Here is a 14,978-nt window from a genome sequence, read left to right as displayed (position 1 = left end):
CCAGCCTCAAGCACGTGCCACCCAAACATCCCGGTGTGTTTGCAGGAGTCAAAGCACCCGAGACGGTGACATGTCATCAAAGCATGACGGCTGTCAGGATGTCTTTATTTGGGATAGAGGATTAGGCAAAGGCGGTGTGAGCCTTTATTCTGGTAGGAGTTGAGGGAGCTGCAGAGATAAAAATAAAAGCTGTTGAGTATGAAGCAGATCCTTAGCAGGCGCTGTCTTGGAGCCTACGAGCAATTTGTTAATGTAATGCAAACAGCTTCCTTTCCGCCGTGGTATTTAGGCTGCCGTGCTGGCAAGCTGTGCGAACAGCCCGCGGGGACCGGGGCTGGAAATATTCCTGTCTCCATCCAGGCGTGACACGGCCAAGGGAAGCGTGATGCTGGTGCCCTCTCCCGTGGATGCTCCAGAGCGGGCGTTACTGGTGGTCTGCGTGCTGCTGGGGCGGCATCGTGGGGGCTTTGGAGCCCAGCTCAGCTTGGTGATAAATAAAATTCCACCTGGTGACAGTGGTTGTTTTTTTTGGTTTTTTTTTTTTTCAATTTAAGAATTTACTATCTGAATGTAAGCGGGAACCTGTGTTGGTGCACAGCTGGAGTCGAGACGTGAAAATTTAACAGCCCTCCTAAACGGACCGGATTTATTGTGACTGACTTAGTAGTCAAGTTCCCCAGCCCTAATGCAAATTTGAAGATCTTGCCTGTTAAAGAAAATAGCATTAACTGCGTTTGCCAGCTCACCTGTTCTCCCGTTTATGAAGCGGAAATGTTGCTGCTGGCTTGCCAGAAACCCCAGGCCTCAGGGATCTGAGGAGTTAAATGTGGTGCTTTCAGGGCTGTAGAATAGCGGTCCCGCTGTCGCCTTGCTCGTTCCCCATGAAATGCAGGTAATTAGTGAGGAAGTGCTGGTGTCTCTTAATTGTTCGGAAAAGCAAGGGTGCCTCTGGGGCTGTGGTGGGAGCTGGCTGCTGCCTGTCCTCATGTGGAGACCCCGTTCCTGGGGGGTACACTGGGTGGGCACCATCCTTGCTGCCATCAGGGCTGAACAAGTAGCTCGAAACGAAGCCTTGGGAGCAAAAGTCACTTCGCATTCAGGAAGTTTTGTGCCTTGGACAACACGCCAGTCATGCAGCCTTTCAGCTAGCCACCCGCTTATTTTCCACTTGTCTGTTTTAATGTGTGCGTTTCAAGGTTTGACAAACTACAAAACAGAATGGCTGATGCTCCTGCTGGTGTGGTTTATGTAGGCAACGCTTCTTGCTTTCACTTTATTGCCTTTTTTCCCCCTTCCTGGCTTAAGATGGGTAAAAAATGATGGGAGCAACGTGACTTGGGTAGGTTCATTCGGCAAAGAGTTGCTCAGGCCTTGTCTTTTGTTTTAGTATCAAATGGTAGCAGACTTGTTCCAAGATGAGAAGGATGCTGCACCCACCACTTCTGTGGGAAAGGGAACATCCAAAATCAGCGTCCGTTCTGCCAGACCAGTGATCAAAGCTGCCAATAAGGAGCACAAGAAAACGGTGGGACACCAGGTAACGTATGATACGAGTGGGTCAGTCGATGGCGGGGGGAGTCCAGGTACATATTTACAATTGAGATCTTGTTTCCTCACTCTGAAGCAGAGATAAATAAAAAGCTGTTGTGGTGGGGGAAGTGAGGAGATCTTCCCATGGCCCGTGTTGATGGGAACCATTTGACTGTTGCATTTTGGACACCTTCTAGGACCACCTCCGGAAGAGCAGGCTTGAGTAGTCTTGACTGGAAGGAGTTGAGACATGATCTAAGAAGGGTGGAGGCCGCTCTGGAATTCACTAGACTGTATCCCAATGTACTATGGTGCCCATAAATTGAAACAACTTGAGAAAAAGAGCATTTTTTCCCCCTGTGTGGACAGTCAAGCAGTGCAGTAGGGGCCCAGAGAGGTGGTGCTGTCTTCACCCTTGGAGATTTTCAAACCTCAACTGGGTAAAGCCCTGAGCAAACGCTTGTTGCTGTTGTACATCGTTGAGCTGGAAGCCCTGAACCCACTGGTCTCATCTCTGAATGGCTGCTGCGTGTGCTGGGGTGATGGGGGGGTTCACGCTGTGTCACATCCAGAGACTGGCGCCGTAGGTGGCTTCTTGCAGCGCCTGCCAGCTTGGGTGGCATGCTACAGCACCTTCATCCCTCCTCAAAATGAGTGGTTTTGTCTTTCAGTTCCGCAACTCGCTGCATTTGCTCATGGAGACTTTGAACGCCACCACCCCGCACTACGTGCGCTGCATCAAGCCGAACGACGAGAAGCTCCCCTTTAAGTAAGTGGGCTTTCAGATGAGAAAATATCCTCAGGGTGACGGCCCCAGAGCGTGCTTTGGACTTTTCCCCTTGCTAAAGAGATTGCCCCTCTTGTCATGCTGTTCTCGTAACTGGAAGGTCCCTGTAGCTTGATGGAGTCACTCCTCTTGGGCTTTTGTGCCCCTGAAATGAAGGCTAATACAGGTCGTAGTAATTCGTAGATATACTCTGCGAATACCGAGCATCTTTGCTTTGCCATAACAGGGTCTTTGTACGATTTCATCTTGGAATCGCTTTGATTTAAATAATTACAGTACTAAACAGGGAAAAGTAGCAGAGAAAGGAATGAAAAAGTAGAGAGTGGTAGTGTGTTTGCAAAACGGCTTCTAAAATGAACAAGAAGGTCTTGGTGCTTCCGAAATAAAGGTGGAAAAAGTAAAGATGTGATTCTGTATCTACTTCCGGCAGGTTTCCAGGTGAGTGAACAGCTGAAGCAAAAAGCCAGTCTTGGTTTTCCTCTGTAGTTCAGAGGTGTATCGCAAGCTGTGGACCTTGCGAGCAAATCGCTGTTAGCCTTGTTTGACCTCTTAGATAATGGATCTGCACCCAATTTTCCTTCCCTGTCAGTCCAAAAAAGCTCGGCCATTAATATGCAGGGACCTCATAGATCTTGTTGTCATGTGTTCTAAAGGCCCCGGCATAAACTGCAGGTGGTGACATTTAAGAAAGCAGGGATATAATTGTAAGGCGTTGCCCTCCAGCTGATCCGATGCGGTCTGAGTGCTCCCGATGAGCGCGGTGCCACCTCGGAGCGCAGAGACGGCTCCAACAGCATCCTGCAAAGGAGAACGAAGCATCCGGAAACAGGTTCACCCTTGGTGACGTGCTGGTGGGTATGGATCCACCAGGAAGCTTCCCTGACTTGACTTTTTTCCCCCTGCAAACAGCAAAGTGGAGGGTGTTAATGGTTAGAAGACATTCAGGAACTGGCTTGTGTTTGACTGATTCAGTAGATGATTAGTTAACAGCTCTGGAGAAGACAATGTTGGCTGTCTGCGCTGGGACGGCAGCAATTGTGGTTGGTAGGTACTGGAGATGCTCAGGCCCCCAGTCTCTTGTTGCGTATTACAGAGGCTGTCTGTTGGAATGAAATTCAGGATTACACTTTCTGTTTGATTGCTTTCTTTAGATAAAGCACAAAAGTATTTTTGAACTTTCTGTTCTGGAAGCGTGCAAGATGCTCTGCGTGGTGAAACAGCTTCACCTTTCCAAAGGGTGTTTCCAAGACTCTGAGTCCCTACTCAGCTCTGCTTCCAGCCCATCCATCTTCAGTTCTTCGCCTTTAACTTTGCAATTCAGTTTTTCATGTGACGCTCAGGATACAGTTAATGTTGTTTTATAAATGTGCAAGCTCCTGGTTGCAGTAATTATCTAAATGAACTCAGTTGCACTTCCAAGCTGTTGTGGGTAGCAAATACCAGGAGGATAATTCTGCTTGCGTCTGAGTGATGTCTCGGTCCGACGTGATGCTCCCCATCTGGCGAACGTCAGAGTTGTCAAAGCTCAGGATTTTGGGAACAAAGGGCAAACCAAAACGGACACAAGAATGGTTCTGGAGGAGCAGCATGCAGGTGTCTGTCTGCAGCCGGCGGCATGGCAGGAGTCACCATGGGCTGGAAACCCACAGGAGGGTGCCTTGGGTTGGGGTGGTGGTGTTTCATCCCCATCTACGAGCCGGAAAGCACTGGTTTACGTGTCTTGTACTGGGCGGTTCTTCTGCAAGAGATTATCTCCCTCCTCGCCCATCGTGGATTGCTTAATTGAAATAGCGATCTAGGAATCTTGGTCAATGTCGATCTTTCTGCCAGCAGCTTGAGGAAAACTTGTATCCTTCGCGTGGCTTAAAATAAAGTCTTTTTGCTTATGTGTAAAACTGGCGTCGGGAGAATACTGGGGTGGCTGTAAAGGAGCTTGCATTTCGGAGGCACTTGTGCTGAAAAACACACTGTGCCAGGAGGCGTTAGTGAAATGAAACATCAGTGGCACCGCGCCGGGTTAGCGTTGAAGTGGTATCTTGCAGGATGCAGAACACTCGGTGTTACGTTGGTCGTTCAGTGGAAAAACATGGGCCTTTTTCTTTTCCGAAACATGACATTTTTCAGCTCATAAGAACACTACGTTTTTGGTAAAAAGAGATGTTTAGCCTGGAGAAGAAAAGGGACCTAATGGCAGCCTTCCAGTACGTACAGGAGCTTGCCAAGAGGACGAAGCCAGGCTCTTCACAGCGGTGTGCGGTGGGAGGGCAGGAGTCAGTGGCCACAAATGGAAGTGAGAGGTTCAGGTTGGAGATAAGGAAACATTTTTGTTCTCCATGAGGAGAGCCTGGTGGTGGAGGAGGCTGCCCAGAGAGGTTGTGCCACCTCCACCTTTGGAAGTTTTCAGCCCTTGACTGGGTAAAGCCCTGAGCAACCTTCTCTGCCCCTATAGCTGCCTCGGCTTTTGAGCGTAGGAGGTTGGACTGGAGACCTCCTAAGTTCTTTTACACCCTGCATTACTCTCATTCCTACTTCACATCATCGTGCAAACGTCAGATTTGTTTCTTAGGGAGGTGAGGGGTGTCAGACTTCCAGCCTGCAGGAAGCGTTGGTGCCACACAGTGATATTTGCGGCATCTGACTGCAGGTTGCGTCTGAGGTTGATCCCTCATGGAGGCGACTTCAAAGAGAGGGGTGCGAGGGGAGTGCCTGACTCCAGCTTGTACCTTTGACAGTTTTCCTTCCAAATTCTGTTTCAGGCAGGGTTTGTAATTTCTTACTTGGGTTTCCAGGCCAAAAGAAACCCAAGTGGCTGCTTCATCCTGCCACGGCAAGGAAAAGGAGTTCATGATAATGTGTATTGTCCACTGGTGTTGTTGCTAAAGACGGTTCTGGCTTTCCCTGATGACAAATGACTGCAGCCCCTCTTGTTACTGCATTTCACCCCTGATGAGTACGACTTGGCCGCGTTGCAGAAAGTTCCCCTTGTGTACAACGTAGATTGCCCTGGGATCTTCCAGGATTGAAGCTTCCCTGTCCATCTACCTGTCCTGTTTATTATTTATGGTTATGGAAATTGTACCCTTGTGGATTCTTCCTTGAAGCAAGTGACTGCCAAGACTGATTTTTTCACCCTGCACTGTGTTTGCAATGTTGCAGTGAATAAATTGCTGTAGACTTGACAGGTCTGGGGAATTTAAAAACGCACAAAGTAACGGGGGCCTATTTCTTATGCTGCTTTTGCACCGCGGAGGCCAAGCAGAATTATTCATGCAGTCTTGGCCTGCGGGTGTAAATACTTTGGGCTTTCCGGAAGGGACAAGCAGGTACCTGAGAAGCTTTTGTTCTTCACCCTTGACCCTTGTTCTGGAAACCTAACACAGCCACGGACGCCTACAGCCACGGACACCTACATCTTAAGAGTTCAGACTTGATCCAACAACCTTTTCCAGAGTCCATCATCTAGAGACGGAGAGCTGGGACCTCTTTGTGCATTCGGTGTCAGGGATGGAAGGAGGGAGAAGTGATGGGGGATGCTGGTACCTGCACTCTGTGCAAAGACGGACCAATCTGAAAGTGGGTTCAGGCCAGGAACGAGGGAAAGCACAGCCCAAGTATTCAGCTGGAAGTTGGCATGAAGTTTTTCAGCACAAATTGCTGATGGAAATGAGATGCTGGTGGTAAAGGGTAATGCCAGTTAAAAAGAGGAGGGCGGACAGCTGAGAGCAGAAATACCTTGAATTTCCACGTGACACCTACCAAAGCTCTGATTTGGAACACGAGCACTGCTGTTCTTGGTAAACCTCATGGTCTGCAAACCCCTGGAACCTATTAATGACTCAGTTTTGGTATGGAATTTAGTATATCCGTTTTGTTTTGTTGTTGAGTTGGATTTTTTTTCTGGAAATATGTGGTTGCCCTTATGGCTGCAAAAGCGCTACCGTCTGGTTCACCAGGCAGCTTGTGGTGGGGGTGAAGAAGGTGTTGCCTTCTTTATTGTAACTGTGTTATTTTACCTAGTTGGGTAGATCATGGCTGTGGAGATTAATTGTGGCAGATTGTCATCGTGTCCCAAAAGTACCACTTGGCATTGATGACAGGACACAAGCAAGGTCCGGTGCACTGGAAAACACGTCTTGTGACATGGAGAGGAAACGTGTGACAACCTGTTCCCAAAGCCAAGGCGTGGGATTTGTGGTTATACTGAGGTTTGCAAGGGAATGGCTATGGACAAAAGCTATCCGTGGATGCATGGGTTTCTTCAGCCCCTATATTAATAACGAGAGCAGAGCTTTTTTCCCCACAAATCGGAAGCTAATTCCTGTCCCCAAAAGAGTGACTATCAGATGGGTTGGTGATGTGCGTTCCTCCTCACTGTGTTAATCCCTGTCTTGAATGCATTTGCAGGTTTGATCCGAAGAGAGCGGTGCAGCAGCTGAGAGCTTGTGGAGTGCTGGAGACCATCCGCATCAGTGCAGCTGGCTTCCCATCCAGGTACCGTGCTGGGAATTTGGCGTGGAGTTGTGCTGCTGGTGTGCCTTACTCAGCAACTTCATGATCTGAGATAAGGGAGGGAGAAGAAAACACTAGTGTTTTTAGGACAAACCGGATTTATTTAGGTTGGTTTATATCCAGGGCAGATTTTCCCCTTTTTATATTTCTTTCATTTTGCAAAACCGCCATTAGGTCCTGCGTTCCTCATATCCAAGAGATTCGTTATCAAGTGATGATGAGCTCTGTCATGGGGCTGCTGTGTGTTGTGTCGTGTCCAGCACTTCAGCTGGTGCTTTCCGTTTGGTCCCGAGAAGTGATTTGTTGTGGTGAAATCTCTGAAAATGCTGGTGTGTGGCAGATAAAGGAATCCAGCTTTGATCCCGTATGGAGGTGGACAGAAAGTAGCAAAATAATGGCTCTGTAACATAGAATGGTTTGGGTTGGAGGGGACCTTAAAGATCATCCAGTGCCACCCCCTGCCCTGGGCAGGGACACCTCCCACCAGACCAGGTTGCTCCAAGCCCCGGCCAACCTGGCCTTGAACCCCTCCAGGGATGGGGCAGCCACAGCTTCTCTGGGCAACCTGGGCCAGGGGCTCACCACCCTCAGAGTGAAAAATTTCTTCCTCAGATCTCATCTAAATCTCCTGTTTCACAGTTTGAAGCCATGACCCCTCGTCCTGTCACTACATGCTCTTGTAAAAAGTCCATTTCCAGCATTGTTCAGATATTGGCCTCGCCGGAGCCTTCTCTTCTCCAGGCTGAACCCCCCCAGCTCTCTCAGCCTGTCCTCCCAGCACAGGGGGCCCAGCCCTCCCAGCATCTCCATGGCCTCCTTTGGACTCGCTCCAACAGGTCCATGTCTTTCTGATGTTGGGGGCTCCAGAGCAGGACACCGTACTCCAGGTGGGGTCTCATGGGACCAGAGTAGAAGCATCGTTGCCTTAGAGGACTTCTTCCCTGCTTGCCTGAAGCTTCCTATACAAAAAAGCTCCTCGCGCTGTACAGTTTTCTTTCTTTTTTTTTTTTTTGGGTGTCAGTCACCTACTGCAATAGCCATTTCAGCCAAAAAATTTTTGTTTATACTTGCAGAGAAAGAAAATAAGGGCTGTAAATTATTATTGCGGACTTTCACCCTGCACATCCAAAGGAGGGTGAAACTCTTTAAACTTTTGCATCTTAGAAAGGAAAGGTTATGGGTGATGTGGCTCTTGCTGATTGTGCTACAAAATTCAAAAGAGGTTTTTAGGGCCTAATAAATCAGAAAACATAAACTATAAATAAGCCCTGAAAATGACAAGGGCAAATAATTCTAAAAATGCATCAATTGCGTTTTATTGCCAAGCAGCTTTGTGTTAATGTCAGCATAGCCATCAGCCTTTATATATGGAACAAAGGAGTTATAAATACGCGCAGTAAAGAGTCAGCTAAGCGTGATGCTGAACGCCATGAGAAACTCCCCGTCCCGGTTTGTGGGGAGGAGCGTGCTGCCCTTACCAGTTACTCATCTCCCGCAAAACTGCAAAGACCCTCTTGACCATTAATGGCAGCTTCCATGTGTTGACATGAGATGGTTCTGCTGCACTTAGCCCAGTAAAACCTCTGCTGGCTGGTGACTGGGTCCAGTTCTGGGCTCCCCAGTTCCAGAAGGACAGGGAACTGCTGGAGAGAGTCCAGCCGAGGGCTAGAAAGATGATCCAGGGACTGGAGCACCTCTCTGCTGAGGAAAGGCTGAGAGCCCTAGGGCTGGTCAGCCTGGAGAAGAGCAGACTGAGAGGGGACCTCATCAATATCTAAAGGGCGGGTGGCAAGAGTGATGGGGCCAGACTCTTCTCAGTGGTGCCCGGTGACAGGACAAGGGGCAACGGGCCCAAACTGGAACACGGGAAGTTCCATCTGAACATGAGGAACAACTTCTTTCCTTTGAGGGTGGCAGAGCCCTGGAAGAGGCTGTGGAGTCTCCTTCTCTGGAGATATTCCAAACCCTCCTGGACACATTCCTGTGCCACCTGCTCTGGGTGACCCTGCTCTGGCAGGGGGATGGACTAGATGATCTCCAGAGGTTCCTTCCAACCCCTGCCAGTCTGGGATTCTGTGACCTCCACGGACAGGCAAAAACTGGTGATGGGGATCTCCCTGGCTGGCTGAGCTCAACTCCTTAAGAAGGACAGAAGAAGAAAATAAAGAAGAAGAAGAAAATGAAGAAAAAGAAGAAAACTTTCATGGAAACCAATTTGTCTCTGTCATCTGCCAGCGTGGGAAGGTGACAGAGAGGTGAATGGAGATTTGGGCCATCCTTGTTGGGGGGCTGGCCCTGTTAGAAGACCCAGCACCACCTTTGGCTCCCATCCCTGAAATCTTCAAGGCATTTGGGCTAGTAACTAATAAAAAGTTGCTCCTAAATTACATGATCTCTGAGGCGTGGAGGGAAATTAAAAACCAGCCGACGTGTTGGGTTCTTTTATTATCTTCTTTGTTAAAGTAGCTGCAGGGTCAAATCCGTCTGTCGTCTTGAAGTAAATGCCCTAAAGCAGTGAAACAGCTGTGGTTTCATTTGGAAAAAGCCGTAGAAAGGCAGTTTTTATGCTCCTTTATGCTCCCCAGTGCACTTGGGGGCTCCTGGCTCTGCAGTTGTGGGTCCCAGGGGAGGTTTGGGGAGCTCTGGCTTGAGGGTTGTCCATAAGTTTTGTTATTGGTCTTAGCGTAGCTGCTAAGTTCCTCTCCATTCACAGTTTTCCCGACAACTTGTAGCATTTTTCCATCTCCGCTCGCTTAACTCAGCAGTTTAGACCCTATGGAGTTAAAATTGATGTATAATTAGTAACTGAGGAGGGGAAAAACCCCTGCAGCACCTGGACACCGGCCAAGATCGATTTACGGCAAATAATTGGCCGGTGCGAAGACCGCTCCATCCTGAAAAACCCAAAAGGGATGCTTTTGGCTCCTCTTGTGTGCTTATGGCTAGGAGATCTCTTTTTTCCCCGGGCACTAAGAATACAAAACTCTTCCATCACTGCAACTTGTCAGCTTTTGGTTTTCCTTCAGGGGCAAAAAAAAAAAAAAAAAAAAAAAAAAAAAAGGGGGTGTGTGTGCAAATAGCGATTTCAGCCTTTCGGAACGACATTCTCCAGTTCAGTGTTTGGGATGCTTCAAGGGCAGATTTGTCTTTCTTTTAATGTTTCTAGAAGATAATTGTATACAGCAACAACTCCGCGGGGAAATAAGACACTTCACTTTGGGTTCTCTAGTTCTTCACCCTCCTTGCTCGTAAAATTCCAGTCTTGAAAATTCAGACCTGGGAGTTGGGCAACGTCGTCGAAAGATGGTGAATAATGTGCGTATTTGAATTGGTTTTATGAGCCAGTTTGGCAAAAGCTGCTTCCACAGGATCTTATTTTGTGGGAAACGTAGGAGATGTTTTAGTTCTTCCCGCGTTTTTCCATCCGTGCGATCTGTCTGGGTTTTCATCACGGTGAGCCTTGGCTATTCCTCTGTCTTTCCTTGTCTTTTGAAACAAGCTGGACTCTGGTGGTTAAGGATAAAACCAAAAAGGAGCGTGGCTTTAAATTTAAACCCCGTGTGAAGGCTATAAATTTAAACCTCTTAAAATAGTGATGGACAACTTGCTCTTTGTGAGTGTTGCTTCGCTTGGGTGTGAGGAATTTACTTTTAGAGCAAGAGGGGATTTTCAAAATGTTTTGTCTCGAGAGAAGTTTTATTACAGGAACAGGAGGAAATGTTTATTTTCATCGCGTGGTGTTTCCCTGTGAATATTTTTCCAGCATGCTGTCACGAGAGTTAACTTCTGAGAGCGCTGTGGCTTTGGGTCGGAGATCTCTGGATAAAGCCACCTTCTGCTCTTATTTCACGTTTCCCCGTCACGGTGTTGAAGAAATGAATGTTTTGAGGAATTCGATAATGTTTTTACCTGGTTCCTTTAAGAAAAAGAATAACTTCCTATACACTTTCAATGTTCTTCAACCCGCGTAAGACACCATATCTTCCCACTGATAGATGAAGCCTCGCGCTTTCCGCTTTGGGGACGCCTGGCTTTATTTTATCGTTTCCATGGTACGCTGCGCTCTGCAGCTATCTCAAGTAAATTGAAAACTTATCATTTGGTTTGAAATGTTACGCAGCCATTAAGAAATGTATTTGTTAGAACGTACATAAATGACTGTGATGAATGGACTGTCTTAGATGGGTAGATAATAAATCTATCATCAACTTCTGCGGGTGAAGCATGGAAAATGTCTCTGTGCTATAAAACCATTCATCATCTTTGGAGAAATTGACGCTATAAAGAGAGAATTAATTGGTGCGGATCTCCATTAATAACAAAATACTCTTTAAAACAAGTTTTTTAACTTGCATTTTGTTAAAACGCTACATTTTTTTTTCTTTTTCTTCTTGCTGGTTCTGGAGGTTTCCCATCAGCGGTACAACGGCCGTGGTCTCCCACTGTGCAGTCGTTCTGATTAGCGTTGCTGGCTCTCCGAAATACTCTTATTATAGTTGTTATGCATGACATTTATTTTTATATTTTTTTAAGTATTTTTGGCACTTCTCTGCTTCCCCTGGTTGCTGGAGCTGACTGTCAGATGCAGCATCCTTGTGTCGCTTCAGTACGAAATCACAGCTGCTAAACCCTATAAACATTCAACATTCATAATTGAAACGTATCGTGGGCATCCTTGGATATAAAATAATTATTTTTATAATGTGCCTTTAGCTGCCTTGCAGTTGTTTCAGGGAAGCAAAACTTAGAAGTGACTTTGACTACCGGCGGTTCTGTTTGCCCGCTCCCAACACAGGTAATATGTAGAGAGAGGGTTCCCCCCTTCCCCCCCACCCCAATTCTGCTCTTTGAATATATTCTCGATAATTTCAAGCCATGCCAGCCTGCGTGTTTCTGAGCTAATCGAAAGGCAACTCTGTTCTGCGGCAGTGAACAAGGCGAGAGAAATTTCCTCCCTGAACTGCAGTTTCTAAAATAATTTCATGTCCGTTTTTGACTCGGTTGTTCAACCTGCGTGCCCCCACATGGGCTTTGGCTCCTATAAAAAGATCAATATAGTCCAGCTCCTTACTGCTGCAAATATCGATCCCTTTGGGGGCCGGTGCCACGTGGTGCTGCCAGGATTTATTCTCTGAAGCCGGGTTTGCTCAGCAGACCGTCACTGGGACAGTCTTGGGTGATGAATTTATTTACCTTTACTGGAAAAAATTTGTATTCCGTCATTTTAAGCCACCGAAAGGAACCATTTTATGGTTACATCCTAAAATCATCAAGCTCTTATTATACTCTTCCTTGAGTGCTGCTGAAATAGCATTGCTGTAACCACCCTAAAACAATAGGTTGGAGATATTTTGGGCACTCGCTGAGGGCTTGGAGAGCTGCTTTTCAGAGGCTTCCTCGGGAGTCAGAATTTCACCCCCGGTTTCTTACCCGAGCCCTCCCTTTAATTGCGAGGTTGTAATTAATCCAGCTGGCTCTGCAGCACGAGGGTTCGTAGCCCCGCGATTTCGGGGTGGGAGGGGGCAGCCCTTCTGCTTGGCACCCAGTTGTATTTTTGCGTAAAGCATCCAAGTCTTGTTTTTTAATCCGCAGACATGAAGCTTAATTCCTGGCGTGTGTTATGGCTTATTCCCTCTGTCTAATTCCCGTAGACGACACGGAAATTGCTGGGGCGACCAAGTCTCCTGCTACTGGCCAAGCCCTAGAGTGTGCTCCTTGCTGCTCAAACCCAAGGAGGTTTATTTTCCACGGGCGTGTTATTTTCCTGTGTCCTTCCATTCCTTTTATTGCTCTCTTCCCTTTGCTGATTTCCAAGCAAAATTTTGATGTTTGAGGTTGGTTGGGCTTGCTCTCAACCCTGAGATTATTTTTATTTATTCTTGGGAAAGTTCTAGTAGTATAGGGGAAAGTCCTTCATGCCTCCTCCCTCCTCCTCGGTTGCGCAGGTACAAAAATCCTCTTTACAGCTCTTCGCCTACGCCGCCGTCTGGATCTTACAACTTGAGAATTATAAGGAATTGTCTTTATTTAGTGCCTCTTGGTGGTTTCCAGCTCCTGGCGATGAAGCGTGCCCGTGTTGTGTGGCTGCATCTTGAAAACCTGAGGTCTGTTTTTAATTTAATACCCATCAACAACTTGAACTGAGCTGTAACCTTCCCATCGTCTGTCCTGACCTGCTAAAATACGGGGTAACATGGCATAACTGGGAATCGCTTTGTGGTCTAGCAGGAGGGACATATGTTTTTCTCTTTTTTTTTTTTTTTTCTTTTTCTCTGCTGAAGATGCAGATGTTGAACCTAAAAAAAAAATAATAATACATATATGTGCAAAAGATTAAAAACATAAGCGCGTATGCACCACAGCATTGAGCTTCATTATTTCGGCACCAGAGGGATCTCGCTTGTAGGGTTTGGGGCATCGTGTTTGTTTCTCTCGGAGCACATAGTTATAAGGTAACTTTATACTGCTTTGAACCTGAAATGGTTTAACCAGGCATGTCCCATTAAACCTGAGTGCTTTAATTGTTCCTTTCTCCGGGGCGGGGGGGGAGTGGGTGTCTAACAGCACCTCTGAACCCCTGCGGCTTTATTCTCCTTGTGAACTGGGACTGCAAATATTCCGGTGAAACTCCTGATGCGCCAGCTGAGCCCCGGCGTGGCGGAGCTTTTGTCTCGATATTCTGTGGACAATAATCCAAGTGGTGTGATCTCAGGCCTGTCATCTCCTGTTTAAATCGGCGAGGATGGCGAGAGCGGCCTCGCCGCAGCAAGGGTGAAGCGACGTTGTGCCGTGGAGGTGCCAACATTTGGCTGTGAACCTCTGGGAGATGGGGAGAGAGGGGGGATAGAGGACTACGGATGCCGCCAGCCCAGCAAAACACCCCGACGGCAATCAGTGAGCGTGTTCCTTGCCTGCTTCCCATGTTTCACGTGAGGCTTAATCCTAAAAAGTTGAGTTATCTATGTTAAAGATGGAAACAAGCGGGAAATCGGTTTTTACCAGTCCATAAAATGAGAGCAACAGGCTCTGAAGGAAGATCCTTGATGCAGTGATTTATGATCTGTTGTTAAGGAATTTCTGCAGGTGTCCGACTATTGATCTGTGGGATCCCCATCTCTGTCTGGGTGCGGGAAGATGATGGATTTTGCTGCTTTCTGCCCAGCTTGGACCCGTGCCTTAGTTGGGCGAGTTGCCTCTTCGCCAGCTGCTCTTTTCTGGAGGAGCCTGTGTGACAACTGCAGGAGGATCTCGTCCTCCGAAGAGCGGCAGTTAATAGTATCAGCCCCTGAACTGACTCTGGCAGGTTAATGGGAATATTCCCTCCTCCTCTTTTCTTCCTCCCCAAGCCCTCCTGGGCGTGAGCAATACCTGAGCCAGGCAGGAGGTTTCCGGCATCGCGCGCTTGGCTGCATGCCTCGGGTGCTGCCTGCCCTGCTTCTTCTACCAGGCTTGATTTGGGAGCTTGTGTAAAAGCCACAGACGTGCTAAAAATGAAAAGGGGTTTTATTTGCACAAAGCAAAAGCATTAAGGTGCCGGGTACAGAATAGGAAATGTAACTATAAAACGAAGGCATCTGGAAAGCAAAGAGAAAAGCAAGTTTATGCTTAAACCCTACGTGGCACAAGCCCATAGCCTTGTGTGATCTTTGTGTTCAGAACCTCACCCCACTGAGCTCCCTGTAGCAGGTGTCTTATTTTTTTTGCTGGTAATCCAGTGTGTTTGTGTGTATATATATATATTTATATCCAGTTGATGCTCCAAGGGCTGGAGCACCTCTCCTATGAAGACAAGCTGAGAGAGTTGGGGGGGTTCAGCCCGGAGAAGAGAAGGCTCCGCGGAGACCTTCCAGCCCCTTCCAGTCCCTCAAGGGGCTCCAGGAAAGCTGGGGGGGTACTCTGGATCAGGGAGGGGAGCCATGGGACGAGGGGGAATGGCTTCAAACTGAGAGAGGGGAGATTTAGGTGAGATATTGGGAAGAAATTCTTTGCTGTGAGGGTGGTGAGCCCCTGGCCCAGGTTGCCCAGAGAAGCTGTGGCTGCCCCATCCCTGGAGGGGTTCAAGGCCAGGTTGGCCGGGGCTTGGAGCAACCTGGGCTGGTGGGAGGTGTCCCTGCCCAGGGCAGGGTGGGTGGCACTGGATGATCTTTAAGAT

General features: G+C 47.8%; 1 protein-coding gene across 1 annotated transcript in view; it reads left to right on the top strand.

Moving 5' to 3' along the window:
- LOC128902947 (unconventional myosin-Vb-like) overlaps window positions 1–14,978 on the top strand; it is a 155,390-nt gene that overhangs the window by 83,761 nt on the left and 56,651 nt on the right. Inside the window, exons 15-17 of the mRNA XM_054186727.1 lie at window positions 1,388–1,537; window positions 2,202–2,299; window positions 6,722–6,808. Coding sequence (XP_054042702.1) covers window positions 1,388–1,537; window positions 2,202–2,299; window positions 6,722–6,808 — 335 coding nt within the window. The remainder of the gene's footprint in view (window positions 1–1,387; window positions 1,538–2,201; window positions 2,300–6,721; window positions 6,809–14,978) is intronic.

Source organism: Rissa tridactyla, chromosome Z, assembly GCF_028500815.1.
Source record: "Rissa tridactyla isolate bRisTri1 chromosome Z, bRisTri1.patW.cur.20221130, whole genome shotgun sequence".
NCBI classification, from domain to species: Eukaryota; Metazoa; Chordata; class Aves; order Charadriiformes; family Laridae; genus Rissa; species Rissa tridactyla.
This window is presented reverse-complemented; position numbering and strand designations above follow the sequence as displayed.